Source organism: Chelonia mydas, chromosome 2, assembly GCF_015237465.2.
Source record: "Chelonia mydas isolate rCheMyd1 chromosome 2, rCheMyd1.pri.v2, whole genome shotgun sequence".
Classification (NCBI taxonomy): domain Eukaryota; kingdom Metazoa; phylum Chordata; order Testudines; family Cheloniidae; genus Chelonia; species Chelonia mydas.
This window is the reverse complement of record NC_057850.1, coordinates 88,807,039-88,830,178: the sequence shown is the minus strand read 5'-3', so window position 1 is coordinate 88,830,178 and position 23,140 is coordinate 88,807,039. Positions and strand designations below refer to the sequence as shown.

The 23,140-nt window shown below is 43.4% G+C and overlaps 1 protein-coding gene across 3 annotated transcripts; it reads right to left on the bottom strand.

The window, feature by feature from the left end:
• Positions 1-1,449: 1,449 nt before the first annotated feature.
• Positions 1,450-13,483, bottom strand: TUBB6 (tubulin beta 6 class V). 3 transcript variants are annotated; one of them, XM_007062336.4, is made up of 4 exons: positions 13,084-13,483; positions 12,140-12,248; positions 10,847-10,957; positions 1,450-3,028 (listed from the first exon to the last, which is right to left on the bottom strand). In XM_007062336.4, exons 1-4 carry the CDS (start codon positions 13,138-13,140, stop codon positions 1,965-1,967), a joined length of 1,341 nt encoding a protein of 446 aa, XP_007062398.1. In that variant the 5' UTR covers positions 13,141-13,483; the 3' UTR covers positions 1,450-1,964. The 3 variants fall into 3 exon arrangements, with proteins under 3 accessions (XP_007062398.1, XP_027680557.1, XP_037748810.1); XM_027824756.3 differs by lacking the exons at positions 12,140-12,248; positions 13,084-13,483 and adding an exon at positions 11,481-12,085; XM_037892882.2 differs by lacking the exons at positions 10,847-10,957; positions 13,084-13,483 and having other exon boundaries at positions 12,140-12,253.
• Positions 13,484-23,140: the final 9,657 nt, after the last annotated feature.

The following is a 23,140-nucleotide window of genomic DNA, read 5'->3' as shown; positions in this document are numbered from 1 at the left end:
TGTTTAGAATTTTAAGTAATTCTTAGTTAACACTCAATATAGCGTTAAAACCATAGTCCTCAATATACAAGATAGTATACTCAATTTGTGATCTGCTATGTAATGTTAATTTCCTTTTGCATAATTGATCATTTCAAAGAGTATAGCCAGCTATACAGTTGGCACTTCCTTGACCTTTCAAAGTACACCTACCCAGTGTCCATGGATATCTGGGTATACACTTGAAACAGGGTCGCTTGCATCTTTAAGGGCTAGAAGATAGACAGTCCTCTTCAATTTATCAGATCCAGCTGGGAAGGAGGTCAGGTGATGCCTAAAACTGGTTGAGAGCTCAGCTGCAGGTGGGAGATTGAAGGGAATGGTATGTCCTCCTTTCAGGCTGAGTGGGACAAGGGGAAAAACATCTAGGAGCTATTGCCTATGAGGGGCAGAGGAACTGCTTTTTTGTTTTGATATTTTGCGTAAATATTATGCTGAAAAATAAAACTGTGCCCTGAAAAAGATGTAGGCATGTCCAAGAGTTCTTCCAGCTCACCAGATCAGCGGTTTACGTGTAGTGGAGAATGGTGGGCAGCTGATTGGCCCTAGAACAAAGGCAGCAGACAGCCCAAAGCCAGTCTGATGGCACTGACACAACACCTTTTTCAGCACTATGTCACTTAGTGCCTTGCCTTGAATTCTTCAGTCCAAGGAGTCACTATGTTGCATAGGGCATTTTTAATGTATTAAAGTTAAATTAGTACAGATTTAATATGGATAAAATTAAGTAGATAATTTTAGTTTATAAAATAAGTACAGTTATTTGTCTAATGAACTTTTTAAAATTCTGACTCCCTGAATTCAACTTAATAAATATTGTAATCTTATTAGAAGTGATGGATGTTGGGATCAAATTAAATTTTTCTAGAGTATTTGTAAAGTTCTTTAAGTACTGAGTAGTACTTTGGCTCAAACAGCATTTTGGGAGGGGAAAGGAAAGAAACAGAAGGTTCCTGAAACTTTTTAGAGTTTGGGTTTCTGATTTTTTTTTCCTTTGGGCCTTTCTCTGGAGCTCTTCCAAGCACTTGAAATAATTCAGTTTTATGGAATGTAAGGCATATGAGTTATTTTGTACATGTGCTTCCTTTTAACTAACTTTAATATTTTTATATTCAAATCATAGGATGGGCGAGCTTACACAAGTTCTGCAGTGCAGTGCATGAATTTCATGAAAACGTTGTGTGTGATCATTCTGGGACAAGTTGGTAAAGGAGTTTAAAAGATCACGTGCAGTATGATTCCTGAATAGGTTGCTAGCGACCTTTGGTTCCTAGTTCACTTGATGTCAATATAGCACTGACTCCTGAAAACACTCTTATTAAGAGGATACTTGCCATTTGTATTTAGATTTCCTGTTAAAGGTCTGAAGTCAAATATCAGTGTCAACATTTACTGTACAAAAGAGTAGAACATGATTAAATTTTCTTTTATTACGAATAGATTCTGCTCCTGGCACATAAGTACTATACATTCAGTACAGAATAACACTTCAAAGACACACAAGATTTTTGCTGTTATTGCTGTTCACAGTTTGATGAAAACAGGACAGCCCTATTTTCAAATGACTTTCCATCCCCATTCTACCTCTTGTACAACTTTTCACAGAAGACAACTTTTGTTTATTTAGACAAATCTAGTGATCTCTGTATTTAAACTTTTAGGTCAAAATTCTAAAATTGGATGCCTAAAATTAGCCTCCTATATACAAGTGGCATGATTTTCAGAGGTGCTGATCTCCCTCAGTTCCCACTGAAGTCAATGGAAGCTGAAGGAAACTCATCACCTCTGAGAATCAAGCTACTTTTTCTCCTCTCTCTGTTTTTTGAAGAAAGGAGGATAGATCTTAAATATGGATATATGACTAATTTTAAAAATCCAGATTTGAGAATTTTGATGTAGATTAGTGTGTGTAAAACAGAATTTCTTTATTCATTGATCTCTTCCTCATCATCTTCAAATGTTTCCTCTCCATCATTTGCCGTAGCTTCTTGGTACTGCTGGTACTCTGAAACCAGGTCATTCATGTTGCTTTCTGCTTCTGTAAATTCCATCTCATCCATCCCTTCTCCTGTAAACCAGTGGAGGAAAGCCTTTCTCCTAAACATGGCAGAGAACTGCTCAGAGATCCTTTTGAAGAGCTCTTGAATCGCTGTGCTGTTGCCAATGAAGGTGGAGGCCATCTTGAGGCCACGGGGTGGGATGTCACAAACTGCCACTTTGACATTATTTGGGATCCATTCCACAAAGTAGCTGCTGTTCTTGTTTTGGATGGCCAGCATCTGTTCATCAACCTCTTTCATGGACATGGGACCTCGGAATACTGTTGCTACTGTTAAATATCGTCCATGTCTTGGGTCACAGGCTGCCATCATGTTTTTGGCATCGAACATCTGTTGAGTGAGCTCTGGAACAGTGAGTGCTCGGTATTGCTGACTGCCTCGGGCTGTCAAAGGAGCAAACCCTGGCATGAAAAAGTGAAGGCGTGGGAATGGCACCATATTTACTGCCAGTTTTCGAAGGTCAGCATTTAGCTGGCCTGGAAAACGCAATGATGTAGTTACTCCACTCATTGTAGCAGACACCAAATGGTTTAAATCTCCATACGTTGGGGTGGTGAGCTTCAGGGTGCGGAAACAAATGTCATACAAAGCTTCATTATCAATGCAGTAGGTTTCATCTGTGTTTTCAACCAGCTGGTGGACTGAGAGTGTAGCATTATAAGGCTCCACCACTGTGTCAGAGACTTTTGGAGAGGGCATGACACTAAATGTATTCATTATCCTATCTGGATATTCCTCTCTGATTTTGCTAATGAGTAGCGTTCCCATGCCAGAACCTGTTCCTCCTCCAAGGGAATGAGTGAGCTGAAATCCTTGCAAGCAATCACAATGTTCGCATTCTTTTCTTACAACATCAAGCACTGAATCTACCAGCTCTGCTCCTTCTGTATAGTGTCCTTTGGCCCAGTTATTTCCTGCACCTGTTTGTCCTGAAATAATATAGGATAAAGGAAGAAAATATTACTGATAGGGTTTGATGGTTGGAGGCTTAATGATCTCAAATCACATACAATGAATTGTTCTAAATTTGTGAGCTAGTAAATCAAACTCTTTTGTCTTGCTCACAAATATGTACAGAAGAATTACTAGTGGCATCTTTTGACAATGAGCGCATAGAAAAGTATTGCTAATTACCGTATATTAGCTGTGATTTCTGATGGACCCTGCAGGGGAAATTAGGTTTTCCAAATATTAACTGAACTTTGTCTTTGGTTACTAAGTTTAGTTGAATTTACTTCCTGACTTTCTCTCAGCTTGGATAGTGAAAATTAGCTAGCCTGTTTCTCTATTGTTTATGGTCATGTCTAATAATTTCAACTTTTTAGTTCCCATTCATAAACAATATTTGAATTGTAGTCTCCGCAGAGGGAATGGTATTCTTTTAAAAATAAGCTGTTTCCACTGAAAGATTTAAAAATATTAATGAAAACATTGCTTTATATTTCCCTAAATGCTTTAAAACCTAAATTCCTTTTAATGTTCTAATCTGATCTGAAACTTGTCATTTTAATGTATGTTTTGTGATCTTTATCACAAAGGTGCCAGATTAAAAAACTCAGAAACTGAACCTCTCTATACATCCCCAGAAGAGTTGTAGCAATGGGCAGTTTTAGAGCAAGTTTCACGTGTTGCTTTGCCCATTGTGCCTAGTCCAGGCATCCCTGGTGTGGATGGCCCAGTTCTAGGCATAGGCTGGTGTGTTTCAGTTTCCATGCTCATTAATTTATTTTTCTTGACCTTGGCCTTGGCCTTGTATCTGCATCTTGTATCCATACTGACTCCAGTGCAGAATGAGTGCAAAACACAGCTATCCTCATCTGGCACTGGGGCCGGTGGGAATGGGGGGGTTGATCGACACCCTCATTTGTGGCCTTTAAGTGTATGTGTGGCACCTTTTCCACACAGGGCTGGAGACTGAGCCTGCCCCACTCTCACCCAGCAACGATGGCTCCTGACCTGCAGGGATGAGCCTGGCTTCCTGTTCCAGTCATTGTGACATGGCACATGGGGTCGCGTGGTGCTGCGACCCCATGTGGCATGTACGGTTGCTAACCCTCCAGGATTGCCCTGGAGTCTCCAGGAATTAAAAACTAATCTTTCATTAAAGATTGTCATGTGATGACACCTCCAGGAATACGTCCAACCAAAATTGGCAACCCTAGCGCCATGTCACAATGCCATTCACTCACATTTGGCCTGGCCGCTCCTCTGGAGGGGCAGCCCTGCCAAGCCTGAGTGATGCTGCAACCCAGGCACCACGTGGCAATGCCCAGAGTGGGGAGGCAGATCTAGCCCCACAGGACAGGAGCCACTGCTGCTGGGTGAGCATAGGGCAGGCTGATTCTCCAACCCCCACCCCTCCTCTGGGTCTCCCCTCTGCAGCACCATGCAGGGATTAGGGTTGCACTGCCAGGGCAGGGGGTGCATTATGGGTGGTCAGTGCCAGCTTGGTGGGGCAAAGAAGAGGAGTGTATTCATTAATACATTGCCTCCCTGCTTGCAAAACATGGCTCTACCACCGACTGGCAGTATTTTACACACAGTTTCTTACATTACACTGGTGTAAATGACTGTGTGAGATGCAGAATTAGGCATTAGATTTTAAAAATGCAGCACTTCATAGAGAACTGGGGGTTTGAGCTTTACTTTGAAGAATCTCTCTTGTTTTGTTAAGCTATTTTAAGAAAACTTGAGTTGTTAAAATGTTTACTTTTGTCTTATGTTACTGGTAGCTTTTGTTTATATTCAGTGAATTCTGTCTCTGTATTTTGTCTGCTCCAAAACAGATCTAGAAATAAAGTTGACTCCTTGCTGTAGAGGCTTTTAATACCCCTAATCCAGTTTATTCCATAAACAAAAAGCTAGCATTTCTTCACATTTAAAAGCTTTCTTTTTATAAAGAATATGATGCATACGCCACCAAATCATAGACACAAATCTTTTAAATTAAAGGATGTTAATGTTTCATGTGGTTACTGGTTTCAACCAGGGAACACAATTTCATTCGAGGATGATGCTGACCTTCTGAAACTGGATTTTATGCCAAGATACAATGCTATATTTAACTTGATGTAATCAAAACTATGTTTCTTTACTTAAGTGATTGGCCTGAATCAACATGTTGGTGTTAACAGGGGCCAAAGGTCTGATCTTGCACGTTACTGAAAATGTCCTAGCACAGTGGTTCTCAAACTTTTGTACTTTGACCCCTTTCACACAGCAAGCCTCTGAGTGCAACCCCCCCCCCCCCAAATTAAAAACTCTCTTAAATATATTTAACACCATTATAAATGCTGGAGGCAAAGTGGGGTTTGGGGTGGAGGCTGACAGATCGTGACCCCCCATGTAATAACCTCATGACCCCCTGCAGGGTCCAGACCCCCCAGTTTGAGAACCCTGTCCTAGCAGGTGCTGAGTGTCCTCAGCTTAGTTAATTTCAGTAGGCACTGAGAGCACTCAGCACCTCTCATTGCTGCTCAGCAACCTATAAGATTGGGCCTCTAACCTTTTCTCAGCTTATATTTTCTCTCTCCATGCCATATTGTCCCCTCCCATTACAATACAGATGCTACGGGAGCTCCTTCCCTGTGTTGTTTCAGTGTTGTTCTATGAACTGGATAACAAAATAGAGGACCAGATTTTTACGCTCCTCTTACTACTTTTATGACTAGTCCCATGAACTCAGTGGGACTACTTTTATGAGTCAGTGCTACTCAGCATGAGTAATGGTTGCAGAATCAGACCAGCTTCCAACTTGCACAGCTCTGCCCCACTCCTTTTCGCCTTCTAGCCACCCTCCATGACCAGTTTTAGGCTATGTGCTGTGATGCGCTGCTGCCAAACCATCAAGTCAGCTAAACTGCTGGTTTTGGTATTGTTTAAATATGATCTTGTAACTTCACCATGCCAATTTCAGTTTCCTTGTTCCGTTTTTGGTTAGCTAAGACATTGTTCTATACGTTGTTATATCTTCCTCTCTCTTGAGAATGTGGGAAGTTCTGTATTTCCTGTCCAGCTGTGCAGAGTGCAAAACAGTATCCTTCCAGCACCGAATAAGATACAAATTGTCCTTGCTCTGCTTGAGTTAGCCACCCGCTGTGCATACTGCAGCCCATCAGGCAGCATGCCAGCAAACAGATACTACTGTGCTGTATATTTTGTAAGATCCTAACAAAAGATTCTAAGTTTAGTATCTTTCTCTGCAAATTGTCCCAGGAGTACCAGCAGCAGAATGTGGCTCAGAGATGGGAATAGTGATAAAGCATGAATGGAAACAAAACATAAGTAGAGAAATTGATGGGGAATGGGAATGAGGCATAAAAAGGCAAATTGCTCAGGAAAGATAGGTGCATATGATTTGTTCAGTACAAAGAAATTAAATAGCAAAGATTATACCTATTTTCCCTCCTTTGATGTAGATAGTTACGGGTATCTTTTGACCTTAGGAGCACCTATTTTATCTCATTGAGTTGGTAAGTCTGTGACAATGCAGAGATATGATCTCATCCTGCTCACCAATAGGAGACTTTTTTAGCTTCGAGTTAAATAATGCAAACAAATGCAGGATTTTTTTCCATTTACTTTTGTAATTTTAATCTTGTAAACAAATCCAATGCTATGAAAACTGGTCTCGTAAAGGATGTATAGAGGGAACAAACATAACCTACTATAAAATAAACATCTGCCAGAAGGCTGTACATTTTTAAACTGCATTTGTCTGATGACAAAGTATTAAACCACAGAAGGAAAAACAAAAAGGCTCAAGTTGTAAGAAAACATTACTTAATGTTTTACTTAAAACATTGATATTGGAGTTGATCTGCCTATAAATTGCTCTCTCTTGTGATAGAATATTAAATCTGGGGACTTTAGAAGATGTTTTGCTGTATTTTGAACATTCTGAATGATCAGTTTCACATTTTCTTAGATACGATAAATTGTTATAGCTTATGAACTATGATGCAAAACTTTGCAGTTTATTAGGCTCAAGTAGATGCCCATCGGTTTGCTCATACAGACTGTGGTAAATTATAATTTACCACCAAACACCATTGTGCTAGAGCAGGGGTGGGCAAACTTTTTGGCCCGAGGGCCACATTGGGGTATGAAACTGTATGGAGGGCCAGGTAGGGAAGGCTGTGCCCCCCCAAACAGCCTGGCCCCCACCCCCTCCCACTTCCCGCCCTATGACTGTCCCCTTCAGAATCCCTGACCCATCCAAACATTCCTGCTCCTTGTCCCCTGACTGCCCCCTCCTGGAAGCCCCTGCCCCAAACTGCCCCACCCTGGGATCCCACCCCCTATCCAACCCCCCCCATTCCCTGTCCCCTGACTGCCCCCTGGGCCCTCCCACCCCTAACTACCCCGTCTGCCCCCCGGAACCCGCTACCCAACCCTGTCACCGCTGCCCGCGCATACCACCACAGCCCCCTTACCATGCCACTCAGAGCGGCAGGAGCTCGCAGCCCCGCTGCCCGTGCAGCAGCGGGGGAGGGGGAACGGCGGGGGTGGGGTTGGGGACTAGCTTCCCAGGCCAGGAGCTCAGGGGCCGGGTAGGATGGTTCCATGGGCTAGATGTGGCCCGCGGGCCGTAGTTTGCCCACCTCTGTGCTAGAGCCTACTGGTCAAACACAGACCCTACTATTAAGGTTGTGGAACAATTCCCACTATAAGACCCAGTTTTCAGTTGCTTACAACTTTGCCAAACTGTAACTGTTCAGGCTGAAATTTTCCATGGTGGATGTCTCCCCCAGGCTGAATTGTTTTTGGAACATTTCAGCCAACATTGTACAGCCATTTCTGAGAATGAGGCTAGGGGAAAATACATTGTTTTGCCCATGTTAAAAAAAATTCTGGCAACCTTTTCTTTGAACAGCTCTAGTGCTCCCATACTTTGACTGTGGGGTGGCCTTTTTCTCAGGATTGTGCTTTTTGCTATCCTCATGAAACTCTGCCCACATTTGGCCAGGGTATAAGCCTTTGAAAAAAATCAGTTTGCATATGCTCAGAGATTTGATTTTTAGCAGCTAAAATCTCTGAAAATTCCATCCTCACCGAACATGCTCAAGTCTCTCTCAGCTCCTAGTACTGACCATAATGTGCATGTGTCATCTCCACAGAGCAAATGAGCATGTTCCAGCCCTGTGCTGTAACTCTCCCAGGCACAGTGGGAGCAGGCATCAGAACTGAAAGGGTACTCTCACACCCCCACTGGCACCCTGGCAGCTTGGAGGAGGGCACTGATTCAAACGCAAAAGGAACAAAAGCCTGACTGGGGAGAGGGAAAGGAATAGATTGGAACAACGAGCCTGCTGAGACTGGGACTGCACAGGGGGAGGGGGAGAGAGAGACTGACTGCGACCTGCGGGGAGTGGCTAAACTAGGTTTAACACTGGTTGGGCAAAGAGACTAGGACTAGTTTGGCAAGGAGACCAGGAGCTGGGGAAGGGGGTGAGGAGACTGGGAGACAGTGAGGGAAAATGGGGCAGGGAGGACTGGGAGCTAGTTGGTTGGGGGATGATGACACTGAGATTAGATAAGGAGCTGGGGGGAGGAGGGGTGACCGGGACTGGCTGGACAAGGAGAATGGGACTAGGAACCAGTGGGAGAGAGGAGAAAGATCTCCCAACAAGTGGGAGGGGGAGGCGCAGAGGACTGGGAATGGCTTGTCAAAGAGATTGAAGCAAGGAGAAGGTGAGAGGTTTACTGGGGAGAGGGGGATTGAGACTGGATGAGGAACCTGGGAAGGGAAATAGTCTTCTCATTCCAGTCCAATGCTATAACCAGCAAGCATATGAAAGAGGAATTATTTTCCTTGTGCTTATTCATATTTTACGTCAATAAGATAGTTAATGTAAACTTTTACTCCCACTGACTTCAGTGGAAATTTTGGGTGTGCAAGGAATGCAGGATCAGGCCCGATATGCACAGAGAAATTTAAGGCATTTGATGCACTTTAACTGACCTACTCTAGCATTTTGATGTGCTACAACTATAAGTTCTGACTTAAAAAAAGTAAAAAGCTGAGTTTAGGAATAAACCCCTCCCTATAAGCAAGGGGCTGAGATACAGCAAACACAGAATCACCAGCCTCTGCCACAGAATCCTTTGTGGGGCCCACAACAGATATAAAATAATAAATAAATAAAAAGACGGGGCGGGGGGAGCTTTATTGGCTTTTGACACAGTAGATTTCCATTTCAGTTCTAAGGCACCCATTCACCAGATTTGTAGGACAGTGCCTGATGCTGGCAGCAGGCCCAGCATAGGACACCAATTGATCACATGCTCTTAGCTCATTGTTAGTTTATTAGGAAGAGAGTTTAATGTAGTGCAGGGCTGTTCAAGAAGTTTTTAATTTATTTTGCTGTGTTTTGAGATGGTTCCAGGCTGCAAAGTTCTGATTCAGACTTTTCAGAAGTGTAGGTGAGTTCATTTTCATGGGTTTGGTTTGGCCCACTATTGAAAAAGGGAGCAGTTGTGAAGTTTGGGTTCAGAAACAAAGTGTTCCAAAGTTTCAGGTTGTTTGGATCTGTGGTTTTGGTTCAGACCCACCTCTGCTTACGATAATTTAAAAGCATTATAGAGGAACAAACACACACCCTTTACTATAATTTCCAGGAAGTTTAATGTCTGGAAAGGGAATGAGGATACTGTTACAAAAGCAGTTAAAAATTTAAAGGCCTTTGAAAGTGTATTGCCTCTTATTCCCCTCCTCAGTTGCAAGGTCTTGGGGTTTGTTTAGTTTTACACTACCAGCCTAATATTTATCTTTCCCATGCTTGTGTTTGACACCTTCCTTATGTTGACACAGCACACCAACTTGTATGTTGCAGCCTAACAATAATCTGGGGAATGGTTTTGTGGTTAAGGCATAGAACTGAGAACCAGGAGATAGCAGTTCTAGTGATAGTCTGCCTGGACACTTAACTTACAGATGCGTTAGTTTTCTCATCTGTAAAATGGGTCTGATAATACTCTCTAACTTGAAAGGGGGTATTGTGAAGTTTAACTCATTAGTGTTTGTAAAGTGCTTTGTGAACCTCAGATGGAAGGTGCTACAGAAGTATAAAGTTGAAAAAATTCTCACTTGATGGAATCTCCGTTTGCTTTCAGAGTGACAGTTCTGTTTGGTTTTGAGCTGGTTTCTTATTTTACTAGAAAAAAACAACTACACCAGTATGTGGTTGTACCTCATCTGCTTTGCACATAGTTTGTCTTCCATTATACTATACTATATACTAGACTATACTGCACACTGACCTACTGAAAAGGTAAGAAATTCCATGGTCGGTGAAGAATTTCCTGGCCATGGAATTTATATAAAACTATGGTTCCAACTAATAGTGGAATTTGTGAGAGAGAGCAGTTCCCTTTTCCCCCCTGCAGAATTTCCCTACCCTTTTAATGGAAGTACAGGGACCATGTAAATTCAATGAATATAGCACAATATAGAGTATCAGAAAGTCATGGGAAACATTTAGTATGTTTGTGTAATTGAGAAAATTGTCAATGTAATTAATAGAGCAATGTTTGACCCTCTTTTGGATTTTTGGACGACTGATATTTGCATAATTGAACTGCACTGTTCAGCTACCAAACTTCTTGTTACTAACGGCTGCTCACAGCTGTTTGAATAAAAAAAAAATGTAAGTTCTTCTGGCCCCTCTATCCCAAAGTACATTTTGACAGTTAATTTCTTGGTAATTGAGCACATGTTTTAAAAGGAAAACATGATATCCACATACCAAAGATGAAATTATCAGGTCGAAACAGTTGACCAAAAGGACCAGATCTCACACTGTCCATGGTTCCTGGCTCCAAGTCCACTAAGACTGCTCTGGGTACATATTTCTGTGCTACAATAAAAATTATAGACATCCTTAGTATACTGATTTTGGCTAAATTCCTTCTATTATATTTCTTAATATATAAGCAAATTATATGTCATACTGTGTAACATTCGTAGCTTGCTCGTGTATCCTGATACAACTTGTATTCCTATAGGTGTCTTTCCTCTCAAGCATTATAGGAAAAAATCACTTCTGGTTTAGCAGCTGACTTAAAATCCTTTGGTTTTTGTCATATTCATCCATCTAAATTACATTTTAAAAACTGTTCTTTTACCAGTTGATATCCATATATGCAATTATCTGGTAAAATATAGGTTACATGTTCTTGGTAAACAGTTTATCATATATTACATGAGTAGAGGGTCTTTTTTTCAAATAATCCCCAGATATTTTATAAATGTAAAGAACCACTTACATCCACCACTGAAATGGAGCCACTTCTGGGAGGTGGAAAATAGCCGCTGTTTAACAGCACACACCACCACTATACAGTACAACAGTTAATAACAGGAAGTGAAAAATGTCTTACCCAATTGAAACTGTAGGGGGAATTTAGGTAGAAAGAATTACCCGCTCTGAAATTTGTCTAGAACAACACGCTCCCGCACTTTGCAAAAAGGGCCAGGGATCTTGAATGTGCACGAGTGATCCAGATATCAGTTTTTCAACCCACAGGGAGGAAACATCTTCAGCAGCACAGTACCCACTAACACCATGCTGGGGTATTGATTCCCAGCATTCAGAGAATACTGCCATCCTAGTGAGTCACCACCACTTCCCATACCTCCTGAGGCCCAACCCTTCTTAGCTTCTGAACTCGTAGTCAGTGTCAGCGTACTGGGGGGGGGACAAGCTCAGGGTTATAAACTGCTTAGTGTCAGTCAATCAATAGACACTTTTACGTGACTTAATCGTATGTTCACCAGCAAAAACTCCTAGCAAACAAAAAATAAATTCAGAGCTGTTTGCACCATTTCCTTCCTGCTGCCTAAAGAGAGGGAGTCACAGCAAATGTTGGGATGGGTGGTTGATTGGAAGACAATGCACACATGTCTAATCAAGTCTTGTAGCTGAAGCTATGAGTAAACCTTTGCTTTCTTCACCATTTTAACATGCCTCCTCTCCCAGTTAGGGAATCACACTCTCCTCGCCCCTCCTAACCTCCTCCGGCGACGGCAGCACACTTACAGGATGATTCATTATAGTAGACATTGATTCTCTCCAGCTGCAACGCTGAATCACCAGCGTAGCCTCCTGCTGGGTCGATGCCATGTTCATCACTGATCACTTCCCAAAACTTAGGGAGGAACAGAAAAAGGGCGAGACACTTGGTTAAAGGAAGACGTTAGCAGATCTGTTCTCACCAAAACAAACAAACAACCCTGTGTCTCCTTCTTTCACCAACGTCAAAATAATCCAAACCCACCCACACTTGGCAGGGATTGGGAAGCCCTTGGAGGCATGCGTTGCCCTAACAGCTGCCGGATTCTTGGCATGTCTGAGAGCTGCGTCTCTGAGCCACGCCCTGCCCCTTGCCCGACCAGCAGAGAGGAGATGGGGTGGGGATGGAGAGAGACAAAAGCCCGGCAGCAGATCTACACCAGGATTTAAAACCAAACACAACAAACGGTTAACATCACAAACTGTTTGCAGGGCTGTTTTACTGGTTGTTGCTTTTATTTTTGCTGCCTTTCTTTCTTTGATCCACCACTCCAGTTAAAAAAATATTTTTTTGGCCGTTGCTTGTAGTTTTTCAAAAGCCTTTTATGGTCACAAGAAGGAGGCAACTTTTGCTAGTTTTCCAGTTCTCTAGTCTTTATGCACCGACCCCAAGACAAGTCAGAGTCCAAACTTTTTGTTGTGAGAAAAACACCCCCTCTAAATGGCTATAGATATCAGAGGAAAATCTACCCATTATCCCAGAATTTCTCAAGATAAAAACATCCAAAGGCAATGACACACCTTGCTGCTTTGCAGAACTTTGCCTTGTGCTGCTGAAGGACTTAAAAAGCAGCTGTGGTACCATTGTACAACAAAACACAACATCTTCAAAAACCACTACATTTCCCTACGTGCAATTCTTAGGAAATACTAAGTGAGTATACTGTTCAGAAGAGAAAAAGATCTCTTACCTTAGTTCCAATTTGGTTTCCACACTGGCCTGCCTGGATGTGTACAATTTCCCTCATTGTGATACTTACAAGTCTCTCTCTCTCTCACACACACTCTCACTCACAGGCTCTTTGCAGAGTTCAGCTATGTGCCGTGTGTCTCTGGCTCAATGAGTGTTTTATTGGCTCTGGAACTGTGATCTTCCCTCCCAGCTTGGCTCACTGTGCACTTCCCTGCAAAAATAGCCAGCCCAGGCTGAGCAACTGGCTTTGGCCAGCCTCCACTGGGGCTGGATCTCTGTGTGAATGGCAATTCGTCTCATCTTTCATTTCTGGTCCAGAATGATGTCAAGGGGCCAAGAGTGGAACAGGCTAACACATTAACCATTTGGGAGCTTGCATTTTCCTTACTCAAAAGTGACTATTTATAATAGACAAGATAAATAAAATAATACCAAAGTAACAATAATTTATGGACATAATAATTTAATGATTCTTAGCATTTATATAGTACATTACTCCCTGCCTTCCAGTCACATCAAACTTGAACACAGGTGACTGTTTGCTGAGAGCAGGTTAAATATTTTTTCCCCCCAAGTTTGGTAGATGCATTTTCATAATACTTTTTTTAATTTTAACATTAGATAAGTAGGGAAATAATTAATTGCTCCGGTATTGTGTGATTAGTATCTTAGCACATACCTGCAAGTTTGACATTTACAATAAAAGTCCCAAATATTTCTTGCATGGAGTCAGTTCACTCCTACACAAGCCCACATTTTGCTTTTAATCTTGACAATAGTTTGCAAATATCAGGTTAGTTAGCTTCACAACACCCCAGTGAAAGAAGTGCTATCCTAATTTTACATGGAGGGAAACCGTTGTCTTCACGGGGATATTTGCATGAGGATGGGTTTGCAACATCAGGCCCTAAGCATCAGCGCTAGGATTGGAATTCTCAGTCACTCCTGGAACCACAGCCTGTGCTCAGACCGCTAAACCATACACCACTTATAACAATCATAATCTTGCAAATCTTTAGTTATTTTTATATCCCTGTTGTGGTTAGAAGCCCTAGTCATGGACCAAGACCCTGTTGTGCTAGGCACTGTACAAACAGAACAAAAAGATGGTATCTGCTCCAAAGGGCTAACATTCTAAGACAAGAGACAACAGATAGATGAGTGAGTACAAGGCAACTCTGAGGCAATATTGGCCAGCATGATGGCACCTTTAATCCAAATAGCTTCCAAAAGACTTTATTAATTGCACAAACAAATCATCGTATATATCCACTAAATGTACATGTGCTGGCTATAAGTAGCAGTTACTCAAACAAACAATTATTAGGTGCCAAACCTTCTTGCCTTATTCCCACAAATAGTTCCATTGTAGCCATAAGAACTATTTGTGTGAGCAAGGAGAGCAGAAACTGGCCCATTTGCAGGCATTTTCCAAAAGGTGAAATATGCACTAGTGTTCAGCCTGACTTGAATTAACCTAGAATCTCACTCCCTTTTCCTGGTATGAGTCTGCTAGGCCCAGGGGAAAACATTCCAGCACCAACTTGGCAGTCATTGAATATAAACATCCTCACTGCTCCTCTGTCATCCATGTTAATGTTTACTCAGCCTGTAGTCTGGTTAAAGGCAAATTATGAGATTCAACCTCCTTTATAACCTGTATATATCTGAGGTACATGCACTCCTCTGAAGTTGTTCATAGCTTTGATCCTGGAAGGGACTGACTACTCCATCCAGCAAAGACCTAAGAATGTGTTTAAGTACTTGAGTATAGTCCCAATTACTTTAAATTATGCAGGTGACCAAGGGCCATGTTTTAAGATGTTTATGTGCCTAAAGATGCACATAAGTCCTTTGAAAATCCCACTAGCCAAATAATTGATTATACTTAGGCATTTTTGAAAGTCCTGCTAGGTACCTATCTGCATCTTTTGGCATCTAAATACCTATAAAATTGTGGTCCTAAGTGCTTTGTAGGATTGAGTCCCAGAAGAACAATCCTTTAAACAGGGATTACTGTATGAACATAATCTTAACTCGCTATTATAGATGTATACCTATTGCAATTTTATAATGATCTCTTTCTCAGCTACCTTATACCTATAGTTTAAATTAAATACAACTAAGGGCTGTGTTCTCCCATTTATTTTATGCCTAACAACAATTATAATATGAATTTTATATCTGCTGCATTCAGAGGACAACAGGGCTCTAACTATCTTGTTCTAGCAAAGTTCCCTCAGACATTTCAGAACTGTCTCATACTTTGGCTTCTAATAAAATTGTTATCCCTTCTTTTTGTAATAGTTATCTGTACACTCAAAGTAAATATAGTAAAAGCTGGTCACATGTCTTATGGCCAGAAGATACAGCCCCTATGCTCCTCACAGAGCTGACCCTTTGAACACTCATCTCATATGGCCTACATTTTCATAAGTATCCCCTCCAGTAAGCATAGGAGCAGGCGATAGGGCTAGTGCATCCCCCTAATATGCAATAGACCATATGTAAAATAAGGAACATATAACCTCTAGGACATCTGTCTGATTTTGTCTATGATTGCTGTTTATTAAAAGCCATTAGCTTTAGTTAACATTAAACAGTTCTTTGATGTTCTGGTTGGAGATCTCTATCCATTTTATAGTAAACAGGCATCTATGTCACAATCAGGTTTCGGCACCACCATTTGGTGCGATGGACACTTGACAAAATTACCGTACTTAGCGACGGATGTTAGAGGGGTTGGATTATGTTATTCAGTCATTCCATTTTTTGAAAAATTACCACGGACCTCAAAAATGTTATCATGGACGCTTGTGTCCGTGTACGGACGCATTGCTGACCCCTGGTCACAAGTAGCATTGACAGACACCTTCACAGGCAGCCTCAGCAGAGATGCCAGAGATGGAATGAAGAATTAAATACTTCTTTGGCTCTGGAGGTGGTCTTACTTCCTCCAAAATGCCATTCCTCCAGGGTCAAGGTGTATTGCCAACGAGGAAAATCTAGAGCTGCCATTGTCTGTGCTATACTCTACATGTTCTTTGGATAAACCAAAAACTAACATTACTCGTGCTCTCAATCTGGCACCCTTCACAAGAACTAAAAGTTCACTTTAAAACTAAAATAAATATAGAGACACAAGGGAGAATAAATTCCACAGTGCAGATAAAGTGTCTAGGTTCAGGACAAGTTGCTACAGTACACAGAGAAGATGTTCTAGTAATAACATCACAGACTCATCATCTTCTTCGCAGTCAGTATTGTCATAAAAACCACATGGAAATTTTTTTAACATCCTGGGAAAACACCACTGTAGTTCTTCCCTATGTAGTTGGTCATGAGACTTGATTGTTAAACTGTTTCCTGCTTTTCTGTGAATGTATTTGTGTTCAGTGCAATGTTATTGCTGGGAGCACTCCTATTTATTAGAGGAGTTTGCATAGGCTAATGAGAAATTAATGTTGCAAAAGATGTTTATAATGTTGCTGTTAACATGATTGGGTTTCCCTAATAATTAAATAAATAAAATAAAATAAAATGATTTTATTTTGATTTGGTTTATAAGAACATCAGCGAGTGTCCATTACATGCTTTGGGTGATTTTACAAAATTTTAAGATTCACAGTATCAAAATAATATTCAAAATTCACATAGTACACTGCACATTTCACTCTAACAGTCAGTTCACCAGCAAGCTTATAAACAAAACTCACCCTACACTGAAAACTGAACTGGAATGATTTGTTGAGGGTGTGATTTATGTATTTATTATTTGGCAGTTTTTAAGTTTCCATGTGTTGAAAAAAAAAAACAACCCTGGGTTGTATTTAATTAATTAATTTCTCAACATGTACAGGAAGTGAAAGGCTTTGATTAAATTTGGTACAAGTTTATTCTAATAAATGATGGGTTTGGTACATTTAAAATTAAACTGTTTGAGACATTTAACACAGATAAAAACTATGCACTCATGTATTTGTCATGGATGTTTTGCATTCAATCATGTCAGCTCATCTCTAATCCTACTTTTTTCCTTTTTGATTATGAGACAGAGAGGAGACAGGAGTGCTTAAGTGGTTTCCAGAATTGGGGGCCCTTAGTCTTTTTCCATTTGACAAGGAATTAATATTTTTCCTCCAGTGATATCAAGAATCTGTGCAGGGCTGCTAATAATGTTTACTAGGCAACTGCTGCTGCTGTAGAGACAGGTTTGGTGTGTCCTACATATAGTGTGGCTACGTTTTTAACTCAGCAGTTGGATTTATATAAGTAAACAAACTAACCCAGACAAACCTTTCACCAGATTATAAAATTTATGAGTTAGGGCAAATTAGGCAGTTAAACTACCTGGTAGTAGTAGCACAACACAAACTGAGACAAGCAAGGAGATTCAAAATTAAGACAGAAGTTGGTCTCCATTCAGCTTTGGTGCCACTCTGTGTGACAGAGACTTTTGGGATCTGATTTGTTTGAGACAGAAAGGCCCAGATCCTCAGTGGTATTTGGCCCAAATCCTCAAAGGTAGTAATGGAAGTTAGGGGCCTAAAGTGCAAAATAAGAAGTATTCTAGCAGAAACACACTGTCATTTCTATAACCACCTGTGAGCGATACAGTTGCTAAAGGACATTCAATCTGGAGATTAATTATTATTAGTATTTATTATTACATTTTGAAAAAGGTTAGTTTTGAACTTTACAGTGCATTAGTACTGCTGACCATGAGGTATTGCTGATTTGCTTGCGGGAATGTACTGTATGATCTTACAATGAGCTTGCTGTTTTCTTTTTAAGGGATCCCAGAAGGCGATGCTGGGTAACTACTCTCACTCTCCAAATGCTTTCATAAGCAGAGTCCTTCTGGATTCTGTTTTGTCAGTGCTCCTTTTCAATAAAAATGTGAAATCACCACAAGACACTGAGATGCACTGTCATTAATATACAAATGATGAGCAACATTTCCTTTTCATTGAATCCAGATTCTGTAGTCACATCACACTTGCCATCTCTGTCTGAAATGGGGATTTGAATCAAAGCAATGTCAACTCAACAAAATGGAAATTATGAATGTTTCACAGGGGAAACATTGAGAAAGATGGGCAGCAGCAAGGATGGCTGTATAACTTGTTTAGCTTTGTTTTTAACAACATGGTCCATACCAGATCTTCACATTCCTAATCTGTGCATTTATATGGGGCACATCACCATAGTACTCACAATCATTAATGGATTTTATCTTAAGAACACTTCTTTGATATAGAGGAACATTATTACCATTTTACAGACAGGGAACTGAGGGACAGGATAAAGTAAGCTACTTGCCCAAGGTCATACATGAAACCTGTCACTCATGTGTGAATTGAACTCAGCTCTCCCACAGCTAAATTCAGTGCCCGATCCACTGTTAGACCATCCATGCTCTCATGTCAGCTACCACTATTAGAAAATACATCACACTATCATCTTTTTTTCCCTCCGCATGCAAAGTCATTGCATCTGTATTGTCCTGGAGATAGTCCATGCATATTGCTGACCAAAACTTGGAACAATCAAAGAGACTGGCCCTAAAGACAGATCCCAGGGTTTACATGGAGCCCAGTGTGTGGGGGGGGATAGGATTTTTAGAGTCTAGTCAATGCTGAATAGATGCCAGTGTAGTCCAGACATGATTAGTAAATCTTACGTCTTCAGTCTTGGTGCTCTGAGTGAAGAAGGCATCAGGAAGAAGGAAAATAATTGTTTTGCTGCAAGAATCATTCTAAAGAGCATCAGAGACAAAATTATTTTCTGACACGAACATTCTTCTGGTTGGGGCTTCTACAAAAAATAGTTCTCCACTTTTTGTGGTCTCTGACAAAAGTGCAAGCAATAAATGCTCCATGGCAAAGAGCATTTGAGTGGATTTGAGTCCTTTCTAAATTGTCAGTCAAGGAAGTGTACATGTGAGATTAAATATGCTGGTTTGGAAAGGAAGGTGATTCATTTCACCATGAGTGACTTGATTCTACATGAGGCGTTTGGAAAGTAAGATCTTTGCTTTGTCTAGTTATACCTTTGCTTTGTCTAGATTCATCAAGCTTTACAACTGGGCCAGAGTTTTGTCTCTTTCTCTTGTCACCTAGTGATAATTTCCTCTCCTCCTCTGCCCTTCCTATTGCATCCACCCTCTAACACAGCTCCCATTCATCTGTCACACATGTCCAAACCAACTCAGCATACCACCTCCAGGCTTCTTGACAAATGATTCTCTCAGATTACATTCACAGAGAGAACAGCATCATTCCTAGCAATCCCATCTAGGTTTAGCACAAACAGTGTAGCAGAAGCTGCCATTCAACAGCCCCCAGCCTATTTTAAAAATGCCAATCTGAAATGCCGTCAAAGGCATGGTGGTATTGCCCATTGAAGGAATGCAGTCTCATATTGATTACATTAAAACAGCTGAAGCCTCTTGGACCAGTACACTGTGAAAGATTTTAGTCAAGAATCTGAGTGGGGGGAAGGGACAAATCATACACTCGACAGGTGATTTCTTTTGGAAAACTTCCTTAAGTATCGAAGCCAACTCTCTCTCCTTGCGATGGCTGCACAAGACTGCAGACTATCAGCATTATTGCCATATTGATGATTAAAGGCTTGTGAATGTGGAGAATGTAAGAGGTCGGTATATCCCGTATCCAGGGTTCATCCCACTACCCGCCCACATTGAAAAATCCATTTCACCGTCCATTTGTTAAACAATGTACCCAGAGTACTGGAGCATACAGGATTACATTACATGCTATCACACAACAAAATGCATTGCTTTGAGGGCAGCTACGGGGAGGAAGCGCTATTGTAATCTCCGTGAGGGAAATTTGCAAAGAGATTTAGCTTTATTTTGTAAAATGACTTCAATTTAGTACCACAGCTCTACATGGAATTGAAACTAAAAATGATGTACAATGGATCACCTCCATGATATGTTGTCCGTACATTGGCATTTCTTATTAAGTATTTATATTGCAGTACTGCCAAGAGGCCCCAGATAGGACGCGGGCACTGTTGTGATAGGCATGGTGGTATAAATACAGAGGCAGTCTCTTCCTGAAGCACTTCTGTCTAAGATGAGTAACACACAAAGGGTGGGAGAGCGTGGGATGATGATATACATTTTTATATACATTTGCTATATTTAAAGCTTTACTTTAGCTTTGCAATTACATGAAAAAAATTAGACTCTCATCAGCAGCCACTCATCTGAGCCATTGAATTTTGGATGATTTCTTATAGGAATGTGGCAGGAGGGGCGGCAATTTATATCTCCACCTGGTGCTTTAGCACCAGCAATATTCAGAGTCCAGGGGCCCAATGCTACCAGTATTTGGGGCCGGGTGTCCCTCCCGACCTCACCTGCCGCCCCTTCCCGTGCCCCCCCCCGAGTGTCCCCTGGCCCCCTCTTGCTGTCCCCAGCCCCCGCGTGCCTCCCCGGAGCAGAGCAGCCCTGCCTCTGGCTCCCTGCTGCCTCAGGCTTAGTGCCCCTATCTGCACTGCCAGGGCAGACTGACTGAGCCTGCCCTTCCACCTCAGACCCTTCCCTTTTCCGGCAGGACCCTCCACCAGCACAGGGGACCCCCCCCCGCCCGCAGTCACGGCTCCTGCCCCATGCTGGACAAGGAGGAAGCCCCATCCCTCACCCCCGGTGAGGCTACAGTCACGGGCAACAGCAGGGGAGGAGGTGCACGCAGCACCCCCTGGCACCCACCACGGGGGAGGCGAGGGAGATTCCTGGACCTGAGAGGGGCCCTAGGAGCACATGCAATGACAGTGGTGGGGGTGAGTGTGCTGCTTGGGGGGCGGGAAAGGGGGCGATTCTCCCCCAGAGCTCGTTGCTGCTGGCAGGGAAAAGGCGGGTAGGAGTCCTCCTCTCTGGTCCCTGTCCCAGAGCATCCTGGCTGCACCCCAAACTCATCCCCAGCCCTGCCCCACCCCACCCCACCCCACCCCACCCCAGAGCCCACACCCCCAGCCAGAGCTTTCACCCCTGCACTGCATCCTGAACCCTCTACCCTAGCCCTGAGCCAACCCCCAACACCCCAAACCCCTTATCCCCAGTCCCAGCCAGAGCCCTCATCCCCCTGCACTCCAACCCTCTGCCTTAGCCCTGAGCCTCTCTAACCCCCCAACCCTAGACAGAGCTCTCACCCCCCACACTCCTACTCTCACCCTGAGCCCCTCCCACACCCCAAACCCCTCATTCCCAGCCCCAAACAGTGCCCTCACCCCCTACACCCCTACTCTTGCCCTGAGCCCCTCCTATCTCCCAAACCCCTCACCCCACAGTCCTCACCTCTGCACTCCCTCCCATCCCCAAACTCTCTCCCAGAGCCTGCACCTCAATCCCTTGCCCCAGCCTAGGATAGATGGGGACGGCCAGAGTTATGAAGGGCTTTGAAGCTTGGGCCAAGGAGTTTGAACTTGATGCAGTTGAACAGGGGAGCAAGCAAAATGATTGGAAAAGGAGGACGATGTCATCAGAGTAATGGGCATTGAAGATGATCTAGGGCATTGGTGGGCAACCTGCAGCCCATCAGGGTAATCTGATTGCGAGTCGCAAGATATTTTGCTGACATTGACCATTTGCAGACATGGCCCTCTGCAGCTCCCAGTGGTTGAGGTTCATTATTCCTGGCCAATGGGAGCTGCAGAATGCAGGGGCCAGCTCATCCCTATGGCCTACCTCTTCCCACAGCTCCCACCACTGATCTAGGAAGGTTCATTCTGTATGGAACAGAAGAAGAAGGAGATCAGTGTCAGAGAGGTGATCAAGGTGTGGAGATAAAGGCATGGGCAAGAAATTTAGCTGGATGGAGAAACAGCAAAGAATAGATTTTAGGATTTTTTTGAAGGAAGAAACATCAAGATTTAGATATAGCTTTGATTAGGGTTGCCAACTTTCTACTTGCACAAAACCAAACACCCTTGCCCCGTCCCCTACCCCACCCTTCCTCGGAGGCCCTGCCCCTGCTCACTCCATCCACCCTCCCTCCCTCGTTTTCACAAGGCTGGCTCAGGGGGCTGGGAGGGGGTGAGGGCTCTAGCTGGGGGTGCAGGCTCTGGGGTGGGGCCAGAAATGAGGAATTCAGAGTGCAGGAGGGGGCTCCAGGCTGAGGCAGTGGGTTGGGATGTGAGAGGGGGTGAGAGCTCCGGCTGGAGGTGCAGGCTTTGGGGTGGGGCCAGGGATGAGGCGTTTGGGGTGCAGGAGAGGGCTCTGGGCTGGGGGGGTGGAGCCAAGGCATTCAGTGTAAGGGAGGAGGCTCCGGGCTGAGGCAGGGGGTTAGTTGTGGGAGGAGGTGTGGGCTCTGGGCTGGGGGTGTGGGTTCCGGGGTGGGGCTAGAAATGAGGGGTTCAGGGTGCAGGAGGGGGCTCTCGGTTAGGACAGGAGGTTGAGGCATGGGGGGGAGTGAGGGCTCTGGGGTGGGGTTTGGGGTGCAGGAGGGTGCTCCAGGCTGGGACCAAGGGGTTTGGAGGGCAGGAGGGGGATCAGGGCTGGGGGTTGGGACCTCGGGGGGGGTTCAGGGGTGCAGGTTCTGGGCAATGCTTACCTCAAGCAGCTCCCAGAACCAGCGGCATGTCTCCCTTGCAGCTTCATGCAGAAGTGCGACCAGGCAGCTCTGCTGTGCACTGCCCCATCCGCAGGCGCCACTACCGCATCTCCCATTGCCTGCGGTTCCCAGCCAATGGGAGCTGCGGGGACTGTGCTTGGGGTGGGGGCAGCGTGTGGAGCCCCCTGGCTGTGCCTACATGTAGGAGCCGGAGGGAAGACATGCCAGCTGCTTCCCAGGATCTGTGTGGCGCGGAGGCTAGCAGGAAGCCTGCTAGCCCCTCTATGTGGCAACACCAACCGTACAGTCAATGGCCTGGTCAGCTGTGCTGACCGGAACCACCAGGATCTCTTTTTGACTGGGTATTCCAGTCGAAAACTGGACACCTGGTCACCCTAGCTTTGATGTGTTGGGCATAAAAGAGGGAGGACTCAGAGGTGATGCCCAAGCTGCAGACCTGACTAACAGGGA